This window comes from Balaenoptera borealis (assembly GCF_965194805.1).
Source record: "Balaenoptera borealis genome assembly, chromosome: 7".
NCBI classification, from domain to species: Eukaryota; Metazoa; Chordata; class Mammalia; order Artiodactyla; family Balaenopteridae; genus Balaenoptera; species Balaenoptera borealis.
The window spans coordinates 21,942,403-21,968,281 of record NC_138864.1 but is presented as its reverse complement, the minus strand read 5'-3'; the positions used below and the strand labels follow the sequence as shown (position 1 = coordinate 21,968,281).

The following is a 25,879-nucleotide window of genomic DNA, read 5'->3' as shown; positions in this document are numbered from 1 at the left end:
GCACTGGAAAGTACAAATAGACAAATCATACATTTCATATATTTGGCCCTGGTGGGGCAAAAGATTCTTTAGAAATTAGCCAGCTGAAAGGGTAATTTACCAGGAGGGTTCTAATCTTTTTTTAACCTCTGCAACGTGACAGACATCATTAAAATACCAGGGCTAAAATACAATTTTCCACCTTGTTTCCACTTACAGATACAAGACGAATGTCATCCATACTCCCATGGTGGAGCAGGGTGGCTCTTCTCTATCCCTTTCTTTTCCAACCAGAAAGCACGCTGGAAGGCAAGTGAGTGGTGCTACTGTTAAGAATAACCTTGATGCCAGTCTAACATGGTCAATCAGTCATACAATTGGACACGCCACCATATTATCTCACGCCCGGTCACGACACCACACACCTTTTCTGAGGATCTCTCATTCACTTAAGTTTCTCGCCTTCAGTAGGGCCAACATTCTCATTTGCATTCAGTTTAAGTATTTATTTATTAACATAACCAGTAGAACTGAGTTTTTAAAAATATTTATTATATTTCATTCTAGAAATGATGGTACAATTATGTCACACACCTTTGGAAAGGCATATTTATGTTTTCACACCAGAGCAAAGTTTTATGCATGGCCAGAACTGGAAATACCTAAGCCGTGAATAACCAAGGATAATGCTGTTGATAGGAGGAGCCCTTGTAAGTTTTCAAAAGCTTTATTCTCTATCATTTATTTTCGGGCAGATATCAATCAGTCCAGTGGAAAGAGTTCTGAACATAAAAGGCACCTAGAATAAAAATTAGACCTTAACTAACAAAAAGAGGTGCACATGTTTACATCAAGAAATAAAAAGCCCTATTGATGCAACTCTCCTGCAAGCCAATGATAATAATAAATGCAAAAGCTATTGCAACTGAAAAGTCTATAAACACTTACCTGAACCTGGTTCATGAGCTGGATAATGACAATCACTTTGTGTTTTTAAACTTGTGGATGTTTTATCACCATTTAAACAAGCATGAGTACTGTTATTTATATTCACAGGTTTTAGGGGGAAGGGTCACTCTAATTATTTATCCATAGCCAAGATATGTTTTGTTGCATTTTCTCTTAAAATGCATTGTTATGTACTCCATTCATGGATGCATTAAAAATTACTGTGTCCTTCGAAGAATGTAGCAAAACCTAAAACTGCTACTTTAAACCAAATTCCTTTAAATGATTATAAAGCCAGTAAAGCTGACGTTTTACTATGATTTAAGCACCTGAAATATATTCTAACCAACTGATATTCTCTGAGCTAGAATTAGGATCCTCAAAATTTGTATGTATGTACAAATATTGCAAATTAAGCTAATAAAAACTTGGAAAAATACAAATAGACTTTTAGTACAAAGATCCAAAATCCACATAGGGGTCTGTACTAAGAGGAACATGAACAGGAAGCCAGCAAACATGTATCTGCATTTTCTAATCTGGACACAAAGGCCTCAGCGGAGCCAGGTGGTATTCAGCTGGGTCTGGTTCTTGATGCTGGTATCCATTTTTAGCACTTCGCGAATGGCCATGGTCGCGTAGGTAGAAGGAGGGAGAGAAAAATCCATCTTCAGAGCTCTGTATTTGCCTTCTGCTAGGCAAGAAAGAACAGTCAGAAAGTAAGGCAGCTGCAGACAGACTGGGGCGAGTCACATAATCTCTATACAGATAAAAGAACTGTGCTCCTTTCTTCAGCCTACTTCCCATGGGGCCTCAGAAAATGAGGCATGGAAGTTAAGAGATCTGTGAGTGAAGGATCCAGCTGAATCCCTATAGTAATTCTACCTGGAACCTTCATAGAAAGGGCAGGTGACAGAAGAGCATAGGAGAGAAACACACGTAAAATGAAAAAAAAAAAAAATTTACAGCACAGGGTGAAAACAGACAAAGGAATGGCAACAAGAATTTGACAATGAAAAGGCATTTTAGACTCTCTTGCTGGGTTTTCACTCAACTTTGTTAACTCTCTATGGGAGTGGGGAGGATATTCAATAACCTAATATCACAACCTTCTATAATGTTCATTCATTTTCAGTGGGAAATACTGTTTTAATACTGACCTCCAACTGTAATCATAAAACTAAGATGACAAAATACAAAATAGAAATCATAGAGTGGGTTGGGAGATGGTGGTCATTATAAGATTTTTTTTTTTAAATATGTTTTTGTATGAGAAAACATTTCAAAGTTGACACAGAACTGATGGCTGAGTAAACTTACCAGAAGCAAACACTGGTGGTGGTTTCCCTTCTAGGTTGTCCACATCTGTGTTGAAGAGTGGAATTTTAGGATCATCATATGCAACGACTTCCCTTCGAAACATATAAAGCAAAGTGTGAATGTGAATTTCCATAACAGGCACTAAGTTACTCATCACCATTTGTTTAGCAAGGAAAACACACAGGCCTAGTGTAAATAATTCTAGGTGGGAGTATTCAATAACAGAATACAGCCATATTTTATATATAAATACTATATAGCAAGGTGACAGATGATGCCAGCCTATGGTAAAAATAAAAAATGTTTCCCTAGGATGGAAATTCCTTTTGTATGTAGTTGGTAAGTAGTAAACTTCACTTGGCAGAGATGCAATTGAATTAATCACAGCATCTGTACTTTCTCCAGAGCGGTTATCACCACAAACAACACCATGTTACTGTGAGAAACTGCTCTCTGGCAAGATGGAGGCCAACTCTGTCAGCCTCTTCCCACAATCCAGAGAAGAGGAGGGAAGAGGAAAAGGGAGAAAAGATGGAGAAAAGGAAGAGAGAATTTCCTGACAGTGGGCAACTAGTCCAGGCTTTAATTTTTTTAATTATCAAATAAAGCTTTACATAATACTAGGTATTAAAGTATTTTAAAATGGGTTAATACAAGTATCTTTTTCTCTCTAGAAACATGATAATTAAACAACCATATCAGTGTGGAACTCATAGCTAATTCTGAGCAAGATAACTTGAAAATCTCAGTTTTTTAGGAATAGGGAAAAAGTTCATTCTCTGCACATCTCTTCAATAATTTAGCAATGTCAGTAAGATGTAAACTTAGCCACTTTCACTATATATTTGAATTCATTTATCTCCTGATAATTTGAAAAATACCAGGTAGTAGCAGTAATGAGAATAGTATTTAATAACAACAATAACACTTTTATGCCAGGCTGTAAGCAATGAAAAATATTTATATAATGAAAAAGGTTAAAATCTAGTAGTTCAGTTCTATTTCATTCCAGACTATTACTCACCAGCTGACATTTTGAGGACGAATAATGATCTTTCGGTAGGCCCCTGATAAGGAATAATCTCTAATTTTGTGTCTCATGTTGTCAATATCAAGATTGTCCGCTGTGAGCATTTCCCTGTAGGCTTCACTAACTAATATAAAACAAAATCAGTTGGAATGCAGCATGTCAGCAAGCTACCTTGAACTATAGAGAGTAACGTAAATTCTGTCACCTTAACAAAATTAATCATCTCAATTTACAATCCAATCTGTTCTCTGGAATTAAAACGTACTGACTTACTAACTAGTACTAGGTGTCTCCAGTTTAGGTTTGGCCGATTTGTAGGTTATTTTTGCAACCAGGCACAGTATCTGGGGTTAAGGGTCCCAAGGTGGCTACAAAAGGCCATTTCATCAGAAGTTACTCAACTACAATGTATATGTACTCAGAGTTGGAAGAGACCATATACAGAGCCTCAAACTCCTTCCAGAAGAAGGTAGTTATAAATAAATGTATAAAAATAAGAGACCTGGGAACACCATCTGGCTCATCCTTGCACCTGATGTAGAAACTTTTTTGTAACACCAGAGAGAGACAGTCATCCAGCCTTTGCTTGCACATTGCCATTTATGAGGAGCTACTACTTTGCGAGGCATGCAATTATTGGAAAATTTTTTCTGTGCCAAGCTGAAATAGGTCTTCATGTGACTTCTGTCGACTGCTTTGGAACACAGATTAATTGCCTTCTTCCACATGTGTTCGTAAGTACTGGGCCTTTAAGCCATGATCTCCTCTAGACCAACAAGTTCCTCTAACTGTCCCTCCTTTGATATTTCTGTACTCCCCACTGACCCCTCATCTGCCTTGGGTAACAGGCTTACGTTAATAGTAACACCAGATACTTTTTATGTAGACTACCACCAAACTGGCCTTTTCCATCTGTACACTTGATCTTTGAGCGTAAACATGAGAATTTACATTTAACCCTATTAAATGCCCTCTGCAGGTTTTTTTAAATACTTATTTTCCATATAATTAATATTAACTATTTTGGGTTATACTACTTGCAAATATGATAAGCAGATTTCTTTACTCACGTCATTTGTAAAAAACGCTGGTTAGACCAGGGTCAAGGAAAGACTCCCTCACGACCCACTCGTGAGGACAGCAGGGATCCCTAACTGAGCACTGCTGACACCAAGTGTGCCTACGTCATGAATCCATATGCCTGAACCACCACCCAGCCAATCTGTGAGCCCCTGTCTTGGCCACGAGGTCTCCACAATCGGCTCTGTCAAAGGCTATGCTGAATTTATGTTTTAACTGATACTAACTAGCCCAAACTTTCTGACCTTGAGAGGTACCAGAGAGAAGAAAAGAATGCTTTCTTTTTCTCTCTTAGAAAGAGGGCAAGTGTGGCTCCAAGCATCTCAGTGCCTTCCTTCTCTACCTCCTGGTACTGGTCTCCGGTTCCTCGCTGCACCATCTGTGCCATCCACACAGCACAGGCAGGCCACCCCTCCCTTGTCTACCGCCCTTATTCATTCTCCCTCCTCTTCTCTAGTCCTTTTCCCTCCATGAGGCCAACCTCACACAGCAGTTTGATTTGTCAACATGTAAGTGGCAGACTACCACTCAACTCTTTTATAAGTATTTGCCTTATCAAAGAGCGGTGTTAATCCTAATCATTCTGTAATTTCAAGGAATATAATGTTGATAAGTAAACTAATTCTGGGCTCTTGAGAGATAAGATGTTTTAACAGGAAAACACCTCCGACAGACCAGCCCTGGTGAGGAGTAAACTTCCAGGGTCAGTTCCACTAGGGTAGTCCCATGCTCAGGGCTGCTTTCTTTTTTTCAATTTCTGAATCCTTCAACAGTAAAAGTTCCAATTCCCCTGTCAAAATGGCATCCATGAAGGTACAGAAGTAATTCTTATCAGCCTCTGGGGAATGGGAAATAAGGGTAGGGAATGCTAAGTTTCCAGTTTATAAACTTCTGAGCCCATTGACTCTTAAAACACAATGAACAGATATTACTTAACGCGGTTTTAAAAAAAAAAAAAGGTTAAAAAAAGCAATGTTAAAGTAGAATTATCCATTCTCTTTCTCAATGACTCTTTCCAAACCCTTCCATCCTTAGTAAGAATTAGTGAATTTCAGAAATTTTAAATAACAGCAACAACAATAATGATACCAACACTATCACCATCCCCACCACCTCCACCACCTGGTTTCTTAATTTAAATCATCCATCTGAATGCATCTATTTCAGGGAGACTTTTATAAGCAAACACGGCTTACGTATGTTTGAAATGTAAACATTTTTTTCAAGTTGGATGGAAATTAAGGTTCTAAAATCATATTTAAAATACTGATTTTTTTTTTCCCTCTCTCGACTCCTGGCTGCCAGTGGCTTAATTATGTCCGACTTTAACTACCTCCCTCAGAGGGAACTTACTTTTATGCTGGGGGTAGATAACATCAAAACCAGGCAAGGGCATTACCACATCATGGATGGAGTAATTATTAACATCGTCTTTCTCAATACAGGCGGCTGTGGCTGAAAATACATACACCAATGGATAAATTAAGAAGAATTAAGAAAACAGGCAGTATTTCCACGAGCCCAACCTTCTAAAATTACACATCTAAGCAATCAGAAATGCAAGCGTGCCCAGGTTCAGTGCCCCATGAAGCTTAGAGAAATTAATTTGGAATATATGCCTTTCTGTCTTTTCTATTCTACCCGAAAAATAAATATCGTGGATTCAGAAAAAGTAGAAAACTAAAAATAATCTATTTCTCAGCTGCACCCTCACGTTTTAGGACTCCTGGCTTTTAGCTTCTTTTTCCTCATCAGACAACACTACAAAATACTATTTGGAAAGTTATCACAGATGAATGCATTTTGCTAAAAGCATAAACAATGGAGAAAAAAAACCCGTCTGTATTTAGAGGATGAAATGTGGTGGCACAGGGGACATTAAAATACACCAGATGTGATCAATATTGGGTGAGGAAAAATTAAATCAGGAAAAGATTAATTAAAATTTCTATACAGATGAAAAGCTTTAGTGCATTGACTGGGCACACCTGCAGATGAGCAGACTGTCTCCAGGAAGTAGCCGGGAAGAACATGGACTTTGGAAACAGACTTGATTTGATTCCCAGACTTCTCTCTCTTTTATTTTTAAAAAAAATTAATGTTTATTTATTTATTTATTTTTGGCCACACTGAGCGGCACTTGGAATCTTAGTTCCCCGACCGGGGATCGAATCCATGTCCCCAGCAGTGGAAGCGCAGAGTCTTAACCACTGGCCTGTCAGGGAAGTCCCAGCCTTCTCTTTTTTTTTAACCAGCTGTGGAACCTTGGGGCAAGTGACTGAACCTCGGATGAGGAACAGAGAGAATGCTTCACAGTAATACTGTGAGCTTTAAACTAGAAGATGCACCTAAAGGGCTTACTTAGCACAAGGCCCGGCACATAGTAAGGGCTCAACAGCAGACGGGACTGTTTGCATGTCTTATGAACATTTCAGGCCCGGAGTGTGCACTAAATGTCTATGATATCACAGCCCCATGTAAAGTGCGCTCCAGTCTTGTGTTGACTTAAAGAAACTCTTTAAGACTGGCCAACAGGGCTTCCCTGGTGGTGCGGTGGTTGAGAATCTGCCTGCCAATGCAGGGGACGCGGGTTCGAGCCCTGGTCTGGGAAGATCCCACATGCCGCGGAGCAACTCGGCCTGTGAGCCACAACTACTGAGCCTGCGTGTCTGGAGCCTGTGCTTGGCAACGAGAGGCCATGATAGTGAGAGGCCCACGCACCGCGATGAAGAGTGGCCCCCGCTTGCCACAAGTAGAGAAAGCCCTCGCACAGAAACGAAGACCCAACACAGCCATACATACATACATACATACATAAATAAAAAAGAATGTAAGCAGACAAGAATAGCATTTAAAAAAAAAAAAAAAAAAAAAAAAGACTGGCCAACAACAGCAGGGAGGCTGACATACACCCAGAAGTGTAGAGAAGTATTAGCTAGACCCAGATTAGGGTTTGCAAAGGGATCTTAGGCAACACTTAGTCCAAATCTTATCCTAGTTGAGAAAATGGAAGCCTGGAGAGAGTCAGGTGCATATTTTCAAATCAGATGCCTATTTTTCATTACATGTAACAGATCCATACCAGTCAGTCTGAGCTTACAATGTCTTTCCATTTCAAGCTTACCAGACAGCTATCTTAACCAGCAGCCAGGCTGGATTTTAAGCACTAGTGTCAAATAACTGAACCCAAGTTTGGGTGAGCAAGGATGGTGTCTGCCCTTTTACCTCCTTTGAGAACAAGGTCCCCCGGGACAGGGTTCAGGCCGTACTCTTCGATCCTCTTGCTCACCATGTTGTTCCACACATAGCTCTGATAGCTATGAATATACATTAAGCGATTGTTTCTTGGTATCTGACGAGAGAAAAATAAAAAACAGGCAAGAGAAAAAAAAAATACATTCTGAACATTAAAAGTACTGTACTTTCCAAGACATCCCACTTGTTTAGTGGTGCCCCTAGTACAAGAAACTCGTAACTTCAATCTCCCATTTTTCTAACAGCCTACAGAAACAGTAACTGACACACAGCCACCAACGTTAGAGACGGAACCCCTCAGACTAGAGGGTGTTCATGATCAGCAGCAGCTGCAGCGGCTCCCGTTTTGCACCCACAGTTCAGACGTTCACGTGAAGAAAGCAAGTGCTTTGGAATTTATACCCTAAATCAAAGATACAGACTTCAAACTCAAGGAATTTACACCTCAATCATAGAGTTAACAGTGCTTTCTAATTCTCTGGAAGGAGAAAGCCTGTATGACTGAACTGACAACTCACTTCCTGCAGCAGGAATCCTGATTTTTTTGTACATCTGGGGGAGAGTAATCAAGACCTACAGTTAGGAGTTAAACTTTAGTCTATCTGTATTATAGTACCCAAACACCAGTAGAGGCTACACTTACCATGATGCTACCCAGTCTTGAATCACCACAGAGAAACCACACTAAAATGTAGTCATTTAGACCACTTACTGTGCAACCCTCTCTCACTGAGGCAGGTTACGGTTCTGATGCTAGAGGGTGACTAAGAAATCAACTCTATGATGAGTTCTGAATTTCTCAAATACCAAGATACTTAATTTAAACTTCCTTGTAGGTATTTTCCACACGGATGCTTTCCTCGTGCCCTGCATGTTAACAACCACTGCCCCACTGCCTGCACCCACCACCCTCCCCTATCACCACCCAGGGTCTGAGCACAGATCCCGCAGGCAACACCCCTCTCAGAGATCGCCAAAGGATCCTTATTTACCTTCTGTTCTTCCAAAATTTAGTAAAATATTTAAAGATAAAAAGTTCAGAGCATTGAGCCACCTCGAGTCAGTGCCTGACTTCACAAATTGCACTCACTATGCCAAATGCAGAGACTATATTCTTCAGTCCGTATTTTGAAAGTCCTCGGAGAAGCTGCCCTTCCACACACCTTTTGACAGGTAGTTTTCGGAGGGCAGCGGCTGGGTCTTTGGTCTTCGCCCATTCCTCCCTGCATTTAACCAAGTACCCCTTTTCAGCTGGTGGGGGGAAAAAAAGCTGTGATTAAACAATTTATCCAAAAGACAGAGTTCTATAACTTCAAACACTTCACAGAGAACACAAAACTAGAAAGTGCTATTTGTAACAGAGATACTCTGAAGAGCTTTTGGTCACCTGAGAATAACCATCAGAAAGTGAAAAGATGGGAAGGGCAGAAAGTTTACAGAACTAGATGGCTTTCAACATGCTACCATCCCAGGACTTAAAGCCAATGACTGTTCATTATCAAGCTGACTCAACATCAGACAAAACCTTGGTAGTCCTTTCTTCCTTCCCTCTCTTTTTCTACTGTATTGTCAAATTTAATGGGTTACTTTCCCTAAAATTAGACAACCTTATCTCTTTTAACTTGCAAATGAATAATTATCCAAAGTGGGCATAATTATTTTGCTGATTTGTAAAGTAGTACTTAAATCCTTTTCCATACAGTATGACATTAGAGTTTTTAATGAACTCTTCAAACTTAAAAATCCTCAGTGTGTTTTTGTCAAGTTTTTATACTGTATTACATTTTGCTTTAACAAATTAACCACCAGTGAAATCTGTTTGGATTCCTGTATGTTCAGAGATTTAATACTGCATGGAGAAAAGGAAATGAATGTATTCATTTATGAATTAATAAATTAGATGAGCTAAAGACCTGAAAATAAGATATAAATTATAAATCTCAAATATATACATAAAACTTGTGTAAAAAAAGACATAAACTATACTTTTTACTTTAAAAACAGTTTTAAAAGTTCTGAAATAATGACCCCAATTTGTACCTATACTTCAAAGCAATTCCATGAATATCTAGTCATATATTCTTTCTTTTTTTCTTAAGATGATTTTTATTCTCACCTCCAGAACGGGGTTTCAATATTAAATCCATGACTTCAGCCCAGGAATTTTGTAGTATAGCTCTAAAATTAAACAGAATTTATTTTACTTAATTTTGCATTAAGGTGAATTTTATGTGCCCAAGCCTGTGGAGTAACAAACCATATTAACTTTATATATTTTATTAAACTTAAAATAAGCAGAAAAATATAATAACATAGATTTCAAATGTAAATGTCAGAAGAACTTGAGAAGAAAATTAAAAATACAATGTTTACTCATAACATTTAAAATCATTTCAGTTTTAGAAAGCTGTTATAGTATAAATACTACCTAGTCATGCTTTAAGCTGTTATACATGGTATTATCTGTATAAATCAAAGTTGTCTTTATATACTAAAACTTATTTGAAACTTCTCAAAAAAAGTCTCCCGTGTTAAATACTTTCTTGCCTAGATAAACAGAATAAATACAATTTATCCTTCTCTATTATTCTTGCCAAAATGGAAGTATCTTTACATTTGCTGATTATAAGTTATACACGCTTCTTTAAAATTAAACAGTACATAAGAAAGGTTACCTGGTATCTAACCTTTAAAAAATAAACACTCTTAACACTTCAGAGTGTAGTTTTCAAGACTTGCTTGATCTTTAAGTGTACGCAGTTTTTTCTTTAACTTTTATTATACTCTCTTATCACACAGAGGTTGTATTTCGTGTATCATATCTGAACATTTTTTTTTTTAACCCAGATTCTTTTTTTTTTTTTTTTTATAAATTTGTTTATTTTTTAAATTTTATTTTTGGCTGCATACGGTATTTGTTTTTCTCTTTTTGGCTGCGTTTGGTCTTTGTTGCTGCACTTGGGCTTTCTTTAGTTGCAGCGAGCGGGGGCTACTCCTCGTTGCAGTGCATGGGCTTCTCATTGCGGTGGCTTCTCCTGCTGCAGAGCACGGGCTGTAGGCATGCAGGCTCAGTAGTTGTGGCGTGCAGGCTCAGTAGTTGTGGCATGCAGGCTCAGTAGTTGTGGCGCACGGGCTTCGTTGCTCCGCGGCATGTGGGATCCTCCCGGACCAGGGCTCAAACCCGTGTCTCCTGCATTGGCAGGCGGATTCTTAACCACTGTGCCACCAGGGAAGCCCCTGAACATTTTTTCTAGTTAAGATTTCTGCTCTTGGAGTCATACTTAGAAAGGCCTTCCCTACCATAAGAAAATAAAAATCCCTTCTATTAATTTTTCTGTTTTTCTACTTAACTAGGGTTTTTATTTTTCATGTTTAAGTTAATCTATATGAGATATTTCTGTGTATTAAATTATATAAAATGCTGTTTTATCTACTGATGAGATCATATGGATATTTAACCTACTAATGCAATGAATTAGATTAATAGATATCCCACTGCTGGCCATCCTTGAAGTCCTGGAACAAGCCATGCTCTATCAGTCTTTAAATATACTCCTGAGTGACACATTATTCAGCTGGCTAGGCCGTCAGTAACATTTCCAAAAAGAGTACAGTATTAATTCAAGACTAGGCACTAGTGTGCCAGATTTCATGGAAAAAGATTTCTGTGCTCAAAAACCTTTATCTGGCTGGCCACTTGATTTTGTAAATAGTTTTATTGGAAAACATCCGTGATCCTTAATTTATGTACTATTTCTGGCCGCTTTCACACTAACAGCAGTGCTGAGTAGCTGCTACACACACTTCACAGCCCACAAAGCCTAAACATTTATCTTTACAGAGAAAGTCTGCCAACATCTGGTGGAATATATTAAAATTTCTTAACTACAGGACTTAACACTTTTAAGATACTACCACACACGTGAAGGTTCAGTATATATCACCATATTAAAGATGGATATATTTGGTCTATAACAAGCCATCCTATCTGGCTCACCACACATTAAAATGTTTTCTACCTTTCTGACATTATCTTTCCTTCTTCCACCTTCTTTTTTTATTTTTTTACATTTTTAAAAAATAAATTTATTTTATTTATTTATTATTTTTGGCTGTGTTGGGTCTTCGTTGCTGCACACGGGCTTTCTCAGTTGCGGCAAGCGGGGGCTACTATTCTTTGTGGTGCATGGGCTTCTCATTGCGGTGGCTTCTCTTGTTGTGGAGCACGGGCTCTAGAGTGCAGGCTCAGTAGTTGTGGCGCACAGGCTTAGTTGCTCCGCGGCATGTGGGATCCTCCCGGACCAGAGCTCGAACCCGTGTCCCCTGCATTGGCAGGTGGACTCCTAACCACTGCGCCACCAGGGAAGCCCGGCAGGTGGATTCTTAACCACTATACCACCAAGGAAGTCCCCCATCCATATCATTTATTGTCTGTCTTTCTGATTTTAGCCATTGTACTGGGTATGTAGTAGTATCTCATTGCGGTTTTGAACTGCTTTTTCCCAGTGATTAGTGATTCCTTAGTGATGTCAAGCATCTTTTTATGTGCTTATTGGCCATTAGTCTATGTTCTATGGAGAAATGTCTACTCAGATTCTTTGACCATTTTTAGGTTATTTGTCTTTTTGTTTCTGAGTCGTAATAGTTCTTTAAATATTTTGGATTCAAGTCACTCTTCCACCTTTAAACTATAAACTGAGGGTTTTTTCTTTAGGTGGTCCTGTGGTGGTAACAGTGGGCTACTCTGAAGCTAGGAAACATTCTTGTGTCATAAAAATTGTTGGTTAGGAATTCTGAATGGATTATATACTGACTTTATATACTTGGGCATGTTAATGCAATTTTGGTCCTGAATAAATCTGATGTCATTTTCATTAGCTATTTTACATTATCTTTGGAGTGCAAAATTTACAGGGTCCCATGGCTGCTGTTCTGCCGAATTAGCTACAAAGTCAAAGGGTGATACAGCCTTCTCTTAAATATTCTGTCGCACAGGACAATTAGCATCTTCATTATCAATGTCCTCTGAACATTAGCAAGACTGAAAATATTATCTTTTATTATCTAATAATAGTGATTATTATTTATTACAGTTTTCTTCCTGGCAACAATTTTTTTCTCTGGTTAGTATGTTCTAATTTTAATATATTACTTTCCATTTATTGAGCACTTCCTATCTGCTAGGCATAGAAACAGGTATTGCATAGACTTCATCTTACTTCATTTTCACCACCCCTGTGAGGTTGGTGTTATCCTTTCCATTTCACAGATGACTAATGTGAGGCTCAGAACTGAAATCTGACTTCAATGCCTGCGGGGTTTTGTTTTGTTTTGCTTTTTTTTTTTTTTGGCTGAACCCCAAGGCTTGCGGGATCTTAGTTCTCCGACCAGGGACTGAACCCAGGCCCTAGGCAGTGAAAGCGCACAGTCCTAACCACTGGACCGCCAGGGAATTCCCCCCTTCTGCCTGAGCTTTTAACCCTCACAACACTGCCTCAAAGAGGTAGAGGAAATACTACATGATATTTTTCATTTTGTGCTCTTAAAGATGCATGAACAAATGCAACTTCATGGAGTCAGCTGCTGAACCATGGACTGATTCAAGAAGAGCCCCTCTATTCTCAGGACTGCACCTGACCAACTAGTGAGCTTGGGCAGGCTCTCTAAGCCGAGATTTCATCTTTGCTAAAATAAAGGGTTTGAAGCACCAGGAAGAACATGAACTAAATAACCTCTCAGATCACTTCCAACTCAGATTTCCACAGTTCTAACTGCCACGTGAATAATTATTTAGGTAACACAGTCTCTGCTGGACAGCAGGATAGCATAAGTAAGTTTATAAACCCAAGTATTTATTGATGGGATTCCCACCTTAGCTCGCCCTAGAGGGATTTCCTGTTATCTCAAAGCTAATCAGAGAGTTCTTAAAATAAATTTTACTTGCTAATTGCATCCTATACCACTTTCTTTAAAGGATGGGGGAAGGGCAGGTACAAGTTTAAGAAACTAGGAAGCACTTGTTAACAGAGATCATAAACTACACCATCTCCTTCAGGCTACTTTGGGTCTGAGTTACCCAACTGCTACTGTTGGGTCACTTACTGAGCCAAAATTTACCTGTAAAAAAGAAAATAAAACAGAATCCCTGGATGGGCTATCAGGGGAGAGAGAAAAACTTTACTTTTCAAGTTATATCTTTTTGAACTCTGATTTATTTTTTCACCTTGTGCATGTATTATCATAAAACAGAACAAAACTTAGGAGGCGGCTGTGGATCAGCTGGTCATCCAAAAGGATGAGACACACTGCTTCGTTTGGCCCAGATTTCCATTTTTTCTAGGAAATCTAGAAATAATTAAAAACAACACCAACAAAAAACATCCTGCTTCTTTTTTTAAAGGAGAGAGCTCTTTTACACGAAAGTTAAGAAATTAAATACAAACCTTCCAACTTGATATGTGGGGACAGCTGTGGTTCCAAACCTTTGCATTCCATAGTAGTTAATAAATCCAATCTCCTTGAGAGAGTTCATGGCTTGTTCCACTTGGTCGTCAGTTCCAGTAATATTTCTGTAGGGGCCCAAATTACCCAGAGAAAAAAATTTACAGGCAAACACATTCAGGGATGCATATCACAAGTGACATGGCTTGGCTTCTGTGCCTTTCCCTTGCCCCCTGCAGCTTTCTCTCTACCTCTTGAGGACGCTGTCTTTTTAAAAAATTGTGACATATACACAACACTAAATTTACCTTTTTAGCCATTTCTAAGTATGCAATACAGCAGCATTAAGTACCTTCACAATGCTGTGCAACCTTTACCACTATCTACTTCCTGAACTTTTTCATCTTCTCAAATGGAAACTCCGAATCTATTAAACAGTAACTCTCCATCTCCCCGCCCGCACCTTATACCCCAGGTAACTTTTATTCTACGTCCTACGTCTATGAATTTGCCTATTCTAGGTACCGAATATAAGTGGAATCATAGGCCGTCTTTTGTATTTCAAGGAGATGGCTTCTTTCCAAAGGTGGTGCTGAGTTTTTAGAGGGGTGGGCGTGTTGGTACAAACACTGCAGCTGTGTTTGCTCTCCCAGCCTCATCAGGCCCCACCCCGCCTTCCCGGGCTGCCACGGGCATCAGCACCAGCTCACTGGGATTAACGACTGTTCTGAACAGACTCAAAGTGACATGGCAAGACCCTCTCCGGTCTGCATTCATACCCGCAGCTCTTTACCTGAGGACAACAGTGAAGTGATTCCCTTGAAGCTCTCCCAATTTCAGAGGGTTTTTCTGATAGCTGAAATTCCCTAGCTTAAAGTTCATCAAGCACTTATTCAAGTGGGCAAGTCTTTGCGCAGTTATTCTAAAAAATACGAAATAAAAAAAGGAACAGAAAGAGGGTCATGAGCTATCGCCTGGCTGAAATGGTCTAGGACACTTTATTACAGAAAACTGCAGCTTGAAATCAGACTACACACTATGACGATGGAAAAGAAAGGCACCGCAGCTGGTGGGGTAAGCCTACCTTTCATTTGCCTCTGGAATGTTCCTCCAGCATGAGGACACCTGTTCCTATTGGAATGATGTAACCTGGGCCATCTTTATATTCTTAGAGCCTTATGTTACTTACATACTGATAATGGAACAGTATCATCTGTGAAATTTTCTAGTTTTTGTGAGGGGAGAGGGGCGAGAAAGGGAGTAGAGAGCAATCCCTACAGGTAAAAAGATAGTTATTAAGCATTAAAAAAGTCATATTTTCATTTTTGTCCCTCAGAAAAATACTGTAAACTCACTACAGAAAACTTGGAAAAATACAGAAAGGTACAGAGTAAGAAAAAAAAAATTCAGTTTCATCACCTGAAAAAAAAATCTGTTAATATCTAACTTTGAATTTCCTCCCATTCTTTCTTTCTTAAACTCATGTCAGATATATTTATATATTTATCTTTATCTGACTATATATATGTAGTCAGAATCCTACCATAATCTGTACCCTCCTGCTATAATTTAAATGGCATTATAAAATTTTCATGAAAAACTTCTTAACTTCTTTAATAGTAATACACATAGAAAAAGAAATACAGTACTAAAAGGCCTCTGTTCTATCTCTATCCCTCAATACCCCTCCCCACTGGCAGCCAACATTAAAAGTTTCTTGTCTATTCTTCTAGTAACATTTTCTGTACACATAGATACACCTATTGTCTTCTCTCTTTTTGGAATTTCTTTGTAAGCTTTTAATACATATGTTATACATACAGAAAAGTACGCAGATCGTAAGTGTTCTGCTTCACGGAGTTTCACAAAGTGAACACAACCATGTAACTAGCACCCAGATCTTCCCTTTTAAAAAACAATTTTTGTTACATTATCAATTGTTCAGTATCTTGCTTATATTCACTGAAAAAATGCATATTAGAGACGTGCCTTATCCATACAGCCCTTCTGGAGCTGCCTCACTCCGTGTACAGCTTCAAAGAATGGCTGCAGTGCTGCCTGGAGCCTTTCTCTGACCCTTAGTCCCCTGTGATGGGCATTTAAATTGCTACCCATCTTCTGCTATTACAATTCATTCTATAACACATTCCCTCGTATAGACTTCTTAGTGCATCTACAGAGGTGAATGATTCGGATTAAGCCCCTAGAATTAGAAGGCAGGGATTTTAAATTTTAACCCCTATTGCCCTCCAAAAAAGTTACACCAATTCACACTCACACCATTAATATGTAAGTGCCTACTTCTTCATGCCTGTGTCTCCTCACACAGCATGTTATAAACCTTTTTGAGCTCTGTCAGGCTGATAAGTTAAAAACGCTATCTTGGGGCTTCCCTAGTGGCGCAGTCGTTAAGAATCCGCCTGTCGGGGCTTCCCTGGTGGCGCAGTGGTTGAGAATCTGCCTGCCAATGCAGGGGACACGGGTTCGAGCCCTGGTCTGGGAAGATCCCACATGCCACGGAGCAACTGGGTCCGTGAGCCACAATTACTAAGCCTGCGCGTCTGGAGCCTGTGCTCCACAACAAGAGAGGCCGCGATGGTGAGAGGCCCGCGCACCGCGATGAAGAGTGGTCCCCACTTGCCGCAACTAGAGAAAGCCCTCGCACAGAAACGAAGACCCAACACAGCCAAAAATAAATAAATAAATAAATAAATATTTTAAAAAAAAAAGAATCCGCCTGTCAATGCAGGGGACACAGGTTCGAGCCCTGGTCTGGGAAGATCCCACATGCCGCGGAGCAACTAAGCCTGTGAGCCACAACTACTGAGCCTGCTCTCTAGAGCCCGGGAACCACAACTACTGAGCCCACGTGCCACAACTACTGAAGCCCGCGCACCATGACGAAGAGTAGCCCCCCGCTCACCGCAACCAGAGAAAGCCCGCGCAGCAACGAAGACCCAACGCAGCCAAAAATAAATAAATAAATTTATTTTAAAAAAATACTATTTTGATTTTTATCTGAATGCTTCTTACTATGAGAGAAACTAAACATTTCTTCATTATCTTGACTGTGAAGTACCTGTTCGTCCTATTACTTATTTTTCTGTTGGACTGTTAATATTCTTCTGTTTTCATATATTAAGGAAATCTACCCTTTACCACATAGCTTACAAATATTATCTCCCATTTTGTGAGTTTATTCATAATATTTTACACTTAAGAAAATTTCCCAACTTCATGTTAAAAAAAAATCAAACTGGAGAAAATTGGCAACACTATAACAACCAGTCTTATACCTCACCTGTAGATTTACCAATTGCTAACAATTTCCCAGATTTACTTTACATATATTTCTAGATATATGAACACCCACACATTACACATACGCGCATACATACACACATGCAGGTAAAACCTATGTATTTTTTCTAAACCATGTGAGAGTGAGCTGCGGACCTAGAGACACCTCACCCCTAAAGTGACTGTAGTGTGTGTCTCCTAAGCACAGCGGAGTCTCCCGCGTTTCTAACCACCGGTCACCCTCACGAAGCCTATGTGAATTCAAGGCCACTGATGAGCAGTCCACATCCAAATTCACCCAATTCCCCCAATAACATCACTTAGATTTTTTTTAAAACCTCCTTAAATTCAGGATCTAATCAAGAACCAGGACAATCATTGTTTCCTCACAGTAAGAGGCCCACATTTTGGTGGGAATAACACGTAGGTGATGCTGTGGCTTTTTCAGTGTATCGCAGCGAAACGGTACCTCTCTCTCCTTTCCCTTTTTTAGTTGGTAAGCTGTGGGGTGACATTTTAAAAATTCTGTAACTATCCTGTTCCCCCATAGTCTTCCATCCAACTGTTTAGGTACCCGAGGATAATTTTTTATTATTATTTTTTCGCTGTGCAGCATGTGGGATCCCAGCTCCCGGCCCAGGGATGGAACACGCACTGCCTGCATTGGAGGCACAGAGTCTTAACCACTGGACCACCAGGGAAGTCCCCCAAGGGTAATTGTTGGCTGAGGCAAATATTACTGTGTTGACTGCGAAAGACTGTTTTTCTATACCCACCATTCCTCCTATATTAGTTGGCATTCTTCTACAAATAGGACTGTACAGTAAAAAATTTTTTTCTCATTTTCCCATTTATTAGATAATATTGAGCAGAGTTTTCTGTGCTATACAGTAGGTCCTAGTTGGTTATCTTTTTTTTTTAAATTTTTATTTTGACCTTTTTTAAAATTTTTATTTATTTATTTATTTTTGGCTGTGTTGGGTCTTCATTGTTGCGTGTGGGCTTTCTCTAGTTGCAGAGAGTGGGGACTACTCTTTGTTGCAGTGCGTGGGCTTCTCACTGTGGTGGCTTCTCTTGTTGCGGAGCATGGGCTCTAGAGCACAGGCTCAGTAGTAGTGGTGCACGGGCTTAGTTGCTCCGCGGCATGTGGGATCTCCCCGGACCAGGGCTTGAACCCGTGTCCCCTGCATTGGCAGGTGGACTCCCAACCACTACGCCACCAGGGAAGCCCCAGAGATTATTTTTTTTAAATAGTATCCCCAGGTATAAGTAGAGTACTTTTGCAGTTGTTGTTGTTTTTTATGAATTTATTCATTTATTTATTTTTTGGCTGCGTTGGGTCCTCGTTGCTGCGCACAGGCCTTCTCCAGTTGCGGCGAGCGGGGCTACTCTTGGTTGCGGTGGCCTCTACTGTCACGCAGCATGGGCTCTAGGCGCGCGGGCTTCAGTAGTCGTGGCACGCGGGCTCAGTAGTCGTGGCGCACGGGCCTAGCCGCTCCGCGGCATGTGGGATCCTCCCGGACCAAGGCTCAAACCCGTGTCCCCTGCATTGGCAGGCGCACTCCTAACCATTGAACCACCAGGGAAGCCCCAGTTGTTGTTGTTTTAGAGTAAAAAGGGTACTTTTCTTTTTGTTTCCTTCTGGCCAACAGTAGTGACGTACTTCTCGTCATGTCTCATTTACAGCAGTGCTGGCCTCCATGCAGTCCCTAACACACTCATCTTTTTTTTTTTTTTTTTTTTAAACGTCTTTATTGGAGTATAATTGCTTTACAATGGTGTGTTAGTTTCTGCTTTATAACAAAGTGAATCAGTTATACATATACATATGTTCCCATATCTCTTCCCTCTTGCATCTCCCTCCCTCCCACCCTCCCTATCCCACCCCTCCAGGTGGTCATAAAGCACCGAGCTGATCTCCCTGTGCTATGCAGCTGCTTCCCACTAGCTATCTATTTTACATTTGGTAGTGTATATATGTCCATGCCACTCTCTCACCCTGTCACATCTCACCCCTCCCCCTCCCCATATCCTCAAGTCCATTCTCTAGTAGGTCTGTGTCTTTATTCCCGTCTTGCCACTAGGTTCTTCATGACCTTTTTTTTTTTCCCTTAGATTCCATATATATGTGTTAGCATATGGTATTTGTTTTTCTCTTTCTGACTTACTTCACTCTGTATGACAGACTCTAGGTCCACCCACCTCACTACGAATACCTCCATTTCATTTCTCTTTATGGCTGAGTAATATTCCATTGTATATATGTGCCACATCTTCTTTATCCATTCATCTGGTGATGGACACTTAGGTTGCTTCCATGTCCTGGCTATTGTAAATAGAGCTGCAATGAACATTGTGGTACACGACTCTTTCTGAATTATGGTTTTCTCAGGGTATATGCCCAGTAGTGGGATTGCTGGGTCGTATGGTAGTTCTATTTTTTTAAGGAACCTCCATACTGTTCTCCATAGTGGCTGTATCAATTTACATTCCCACCAACAGTGCAAGAGGGTTCCCTTTTCTCCATACCCTCTCCAGCATTTATTGTTTCTAGATTTTTTGATGATGGCCATTCTGACCGGTGTAACACACTAATCTTGACTACTGGTCTTTTAAAGTCTACAATGGTTGTGGCAAAGAAGAAAAGAACTCTGGGCACTGGAGTCCCAGGGGCTTTGACTGGCAGTTTCTGTTTACTCTCCCCAGTCAACTACTGATGCCCAAAGTGGCTCATTTACAGAGGAGTGGGAGGAGGTCAAGTTCTCCCCCTCTGCTTTGAATTATGGACTCTCTTCGTCCTAGGCAACAAGGAGGTTAAGGAAAGAAGAGGGGAAAGCTGTTCACACACAAGTCAGTAACAGTTTCAGCTGCTGCTCAGTGGCTTTGGTTCTGCATTTTAAATTATCAGCATACACATATCTTTTGGCTCTTTGTCTTTTTTTAAAAGGTAGATTGAGGAGTATAAATACTACACCAAGGACCTGGCTACAAAAGATAAATATTCATATTACATCTATCTGTAATATCATATATCTCTCTCTACCCATCTACCTTCGCAGTGACACTGTGGCTGATACCGCCTTTCAAATGGCTTTGTTAATATTTGGCAAAGCCTTGTCTCTTCCAGTGAAGACATAAAAACTCAGGTAAGGAGTTAATTTCATTTTTTTTTTTTTCAGGTGGCTACTCAGTTATTTCAACAAATTCACTGACTCAAAACTCTTCTTTGGGACTTCCCTGGTGGCACAGTGGTTAAGATTCCACGCTCCCAATGCAGGGGGCCAGGGTTTGATCCCTGGTCAGGGAACTACATCCCACATGCATGCCGCAACTAAGAGTTCGCATGCCACAACTAAGGAGCCCACCTGCTGCAACTAAGAACCGGCGCAACCAAATAAATTAAAAAACAAACAAACAAACAAAAAAACCAACACTCTTCTTTGCTGATTTTAAATGCTACTTGCTTACACACTAACTCTGTGGATATATCTGGATCTGTAATTATTCTAATGCTACCCATTTATGTGCCAGTATCATATTGCTTTAACTGTTATACTTTTTTGGCCATGCCACGCAGCACGTGGGATCTTCGTTCCCTGACCAGGGATCGAACCCGTGCCCCCTGCCTTGGGAGCGTGGAGTCTTAACCAATGGACTGCCAGGGAAGTCCCTACTATACTTCTATAATATGCTTTAAAATATACTAAGGCTGGACAGCTACACGTAAAAGAATGAAATTAGAACATTCTCTAACACCATAAACAAAAGTAAACTCAAAATGGACGAAAGACCTAAATGTAAGACCAGATAATATAAAACCCCTAGAAGAAAATATAGGCAGAACATGCTTTGGGCTTCCCTGGTGGCACACTGGTTAAGAATCCACCTGCCAATGCAGGGGACACGGGTTTGAGCCCTGGTCCGGGAAGATCCCACATGTTGCAGAGCAACGAAGCCCGTGCGCCACAACTACTGAGCCTGTGCTCTAGAGCCTGCGAGCCACAACTACGGAGCCCATGCGCCACAACTACCGAAGCCTGCGCACCTAAAGCCCATGCTCCGCAACAAGAGAAGCCACTGCAGTAAGAAGCCCGCGCACTGGAATGAAGAGTAGGCCCTGCTGGCTGCAACTAGAGAAAGCCCACGCACAGCAACGGAGACCCAACGCAGCCAAAGATAAATAAATAAATTTATTAAAAAAAAAAAAAAGATACATGCGCCCCTATGTTCACAGCAGCACTATTTACAAGAGTCAAGACATGGAAACAACCTAAATGTCTATTGAAAGATGAATGGCTACAAAAGATGTGGTACATACATACAATAGAGTATTACTCAGCCATAAGAAAGAACGAAATAATGCCATTTGCAGCCACACGGATGGACCTGGAGATTATCATACCAAGTGAAGTAAGTCAGACAAAGACAAATATTATATGCTTTTACTTATATGTGGTAAAAAAAAATATATACAAATGAACTTATTTACAAAACAGAAACAGACTCACAGACATAGAAAACAAACTTATGGTTACCACAGGGGAAAGGGGGAAGGGAGGAATAAACTGGGAATGTGAGATTAACATACACACACTACTATATATAAAATAAACAAGGATGTACTGTTTAGTACAGGGAACTATATTCAGTATCTTGTAAAAACCAATAATGGGAAAGAATCTGAAAAAGAATATATGTGTGTGTGTGTCTGTGCGTGTATATACATATATATACAAAAGTATAAAACTGACTTTGTTGCACACCTGAAACAATGTAAATCAACTATACTTCAATAAAAATAAATTTAAAAAAATAAAAACAGGTGGTAAGTTAGAGAAATTGATTACTATAAATCCAGAAATATCTTAGGGTGGAAAGTGTAGTTAAAATGTTTTACTAGTCTAAGTGTACAATTTACCCCACAGCAGAAATCATTATGAGAATGTTTCAATAAAAACATTTAAAAAATGAAAATATGTATGTATTTATACATATATTTTTTATTTTATAGCTATTTCATATATATATACTGAGGCTAATACCCCTTTATTAGTCACTTTTTCCAGAATTTTTATGGCTAGTTCTGTGTCTTTCCCACATTATGATCAGCTTGATTACACTGAAACATTCTATTGGTATTTTCATTAGTATCAGCATAAATTTATACATTTATTCATTAAAGAACATTTATATGTATCCAAGAACAGGTTATAGCATTCATTTATTCAAGTCCTTTTACATCGATCAATAGCATTTCAAAGTTTCTTCATAGATAGAGATCTTATACTTTACAAAAATCTTTGTTTCTAGGTATGTTCTCTTCTTTTCTTTTAAACTTTTTCTGTGTAAAAGAGTTTTTTCCACTATAATTTCTAACTGGCTATCATCTGAATATTGATTTTTGTACATAATCTTTCCTATCTTGTATAACTTTCAGTCAACTCCTTGTGTAGAAACAATAATATATCAGTAACAAAAACTGCAATTTGGCCTCCTCCCTTCTAATTTTTACACCACTTATTTCTTAATTTTGTTTTTTGTGTTACAGTATGCCTAGAACAATGATAAATAGTGGTAATAGTGTGGTCATCTTTATTTACTTTGTTCCCGGCTCTAATAAAATGCTCTAGTATTTCACCATTAAACAGGACATTGGCTTTTCATTTGAGACTTTCACACTTCGCCCTTTCCTTTAATAAAGAGCCGTTTTAAAAATTACAAATAATCTAATATGGTCAAAAATAATTCATCAATTGGAATTTACTTATTTAGCCATTCATTTAAGATTTTCCAGTTTGGGTCACCTGGGTTGTTTACAATTTTTCAAAATTACAAATAATGCTGCACAGTGTATCACTGTGCCTAAGAAAGTCGTTTTAAGTTTTTCTGAATTCAGACTTCCTCTGAAAAGACATCTACGCTGAGAACTACCAGAACAAAGAGCGTTTGTGCTTCACTTTGTTGAATACACTTCTCTCTTTACTACACTGGACCGTGCAGTGTTTTTCAGCCTCGGTCCTTAAGCGCATTCCGGCTGGCTCTTGCTGTGAGGAGCCATGTTCCAGCTCTGCCTGGAAATACAGGGGTCGGAGGATGTGGCTGTGGCTCCTGGGCCCGGGGCCTGCACGAGAGGCTGTTCCGCCCCAAAGTGCCTGGTCTATCAGCCCAGAGCAGCTAATCACGGAAGCAGCCCCACAGAGGTGTGTGCCCCTGCTCTGCAGCCTCTGAATTTCCAACATTACGTGAAAAATTAGTGGGGAAATTTCAACTTACTCCCTTGTTAAAAATATGCTGTTACTGAGTTAAACTGTTTAAAATCCACCGATATAATACCAGTTTGCCATTTCACCTCAGAGAATTCTTGTTTCCTTGCTGAAAATTTCCCCATACTCCCTGAAGACAATCAATTCCTTGATGCACTATCAATCAGTCTTATTTGTTTCCTGGTTCAATATGAGCAGGAACAGCCTGCCCAAATTTCTTGAGGAAAAATCATTTGTCATTATCCCATTAATTATTATAAAATGTAGGAAGCTAGCCTGAGAAGTGGGCAAAGCTCATACTCCTTTACCCTCTCTCCTGGCCCCGAATGCCCTGTCCAACCCGAGTACCAAAAAGGTGTAAAGTGGGTCTACACCAGCTTGGGCCAGCTGCTCAGAGGCAGCAGATCCAGAAGAAAAAGGGCACCACATCCTTGACTTCAGATATATGGGGACAATGGTAGAGCCACAGGGCATAAATTAATCCAGAAACAGTATCCTGGAGTCCAGGCAGGAGAGGACGGAGATGAACAGAGGGAGGAACAGGAGGACAGAACCCCTCTTTGGTCAGTAACTACTGTTGTAGAGACGAATGGAATATTTAAGAGTCAGGAGGAAAGAAGGAATCAGATAAGCAACTTGGCAGCTCTGGAGAGAGCTTATGGAGACTGATGCCCAAGAGCCATGAAAGACAGCTCTGTTCTTTTTTTTTTTTTTTAAGTTGAGCTAAAATTAACATAACAAAAAGGTTATCATTTTAACCATTATAAAGTGTACAATTCAGTGGTCTTTAGTATATTCACAATGTTATGCAACTGTCACCACTATCTAATTCCAGAACATTTGTCTCACCTCCAAAAGAAACCCTACACCTACTGACCCCATTCCCTAGATCTGCGGCTCCTAGCAACCACTAATCTACTTTGTCTCTATAGATTTCCCTATTTGGGACATTTCATACAAATATAATCATATAATATGTGGCCTTTTGTGTATGACTTCTTTTATTTAGCATAATGTTTTAACCTATGTCGTAGTATGCATCAGTACTTCATTCCTTTTCATGGCTGAATCATATTCTACTGTCTATTCTTAAATACACAACATGTATTTCTGAAACCCACTAGCACAGCAGAAAGCAAGAGCTACACTCAGTTCTCATTGGTGTGGGTGCTCCCTGAGAACTGATGGAATGAAGCTGACAATACTTTTCACGATTCTGTTCACAGTTTTAACTTTGATGATCCTGGATCAAGCTCTTTGGCTGTAAATTCACAGCAATTCTGTGAGTAACTTGGGACTACCAAAATCTTGCGTTTAAACATCAGGAGCCAACCTAAGCAGCATGTTGCACAAAAAAGCCTTTATTAACAAAGCCAGGGAAATACTGGCCCAGGCTCAGAAAGGAGACTGGCAGGAAGAGGCAGGAAAAGAAACAAATCATGCTGAATGAGGCTGTTCCTGCTTGAGATCCTGTTAAAACTACTAGGTGACTTTGGAGAGTTACATGAAGCTGAAAAGCTGCTTATCCGGAGGATTGATCAATTCAGCAATAATTAAAATCTTTGTGTGGCGGAGTGGGTTTATCCTGTCCACCAGTTCTCACGGGAAAGGCCAATCAGCCCAGCCCCACGTATCCATTAAGCAAACGAAGGGTGTAGCCTGCATCCGCAAGATAAGTGCTATGTGCTTTCCAAAGGCCAACATTTAGGTGTCTAATATGGTTTCTTACTAAGTCAACAGGAAGATGATAAAGGCAGCAAAGGTCTATGAATAGAGCCGCACTGTGATCAAGTATGACACCTGGTGGCTGACGAAGAAGAGAAATAAATACTTCCACTCTTCAAAGATGTCACATCATAAAAGGCAACAGAAAATAACGAGATGCCATTTTTTGACCCTCAAATTAGTAAATTATTTTTTTCTTAGATCGTGATATGTGTCAGGGACGATTCTGGAGAAGAATAAAGGTGATAAACTGGTACCACCTTTCTACAGGGCAAGTAAACTCTGCTATCAGAAACCTAAAACCTAGAATTTCACATTCCCTTTAAGTCAGTAATTCCGCTGCTAAGTTTATCTTAATGAAGTTATCACAGATGTGTGCCAAGATTTAACTCCCAATATGTTCATCATGGAACTGCTTATAATAGCAAGAAATGGGAAACTATGTAAACATTCAGAAATAGAACAGTAGTTCATAAATTAGGATGCATCCATATATTTAAATATCTTTTGCTACATATTAAACAGGAAAAGAGGTACA

At 39.7% G+C, this 25,879-nt stretch overlaps 1 protein-coding gene across 7 annotated transcripts in view; it reads right to left on the bottom strand.

Annotated features, from left to right (window-relative positions):
- Positions 1–510: 510 nt before the first annotated feature.
- The window catches only part of PUS7 (pseudouridine synthase 7), a 59,460-nt gene continuing 34,091 nt past the window's right edge, over positions 511–25,879 (bottom strand). For 3 of the 7 annotated variants that reach the window (XM_082399815.1, XM_082399813.1, XM_082399816.1), the window contains exons 8-16: positions 14,847–14,975; positions 14,056–14,181; positions 9,729–9,790; positions 8,703–8,863; positions 7,583–7,709; positions 5,711–5,812; positions 3,272–3,401; positions 2,248–2,339; positions 511–1,621 (exon numbers count right to left, since the gene is read on the bottom strand). In XM_082399815.1, the coding sequence (XP_082255941.1) occupies positions 1,482–1,621; positions 2,248–2,339; positions 3,272–3,401; positions 5,711–5,812; positions 7,583–7,709; positions 8,703–8,863; positions 9,729–9,790; positions 14,056–14,181; positions 14,847–14,975 (1,069 nt within the window). In that variant the 3' untranslated portion in view covers positions 511–1,481. The remainder of the gene's footprint in view (positions 1,622–2,247; positions 2,340–3,271; positions 3,402–5,710; positions 5,813–7,582; positions 7,710–8,702; positions 8,864–9,728; positions 9,791–14,055; positions 14,182–14,846; positions 14,976–25,879) is intronic. The other 4 variants (XM_082399814.1, XM_082399818.1, XM_082399819.1 and 1 more) reach the window with 4 other exon arrangements.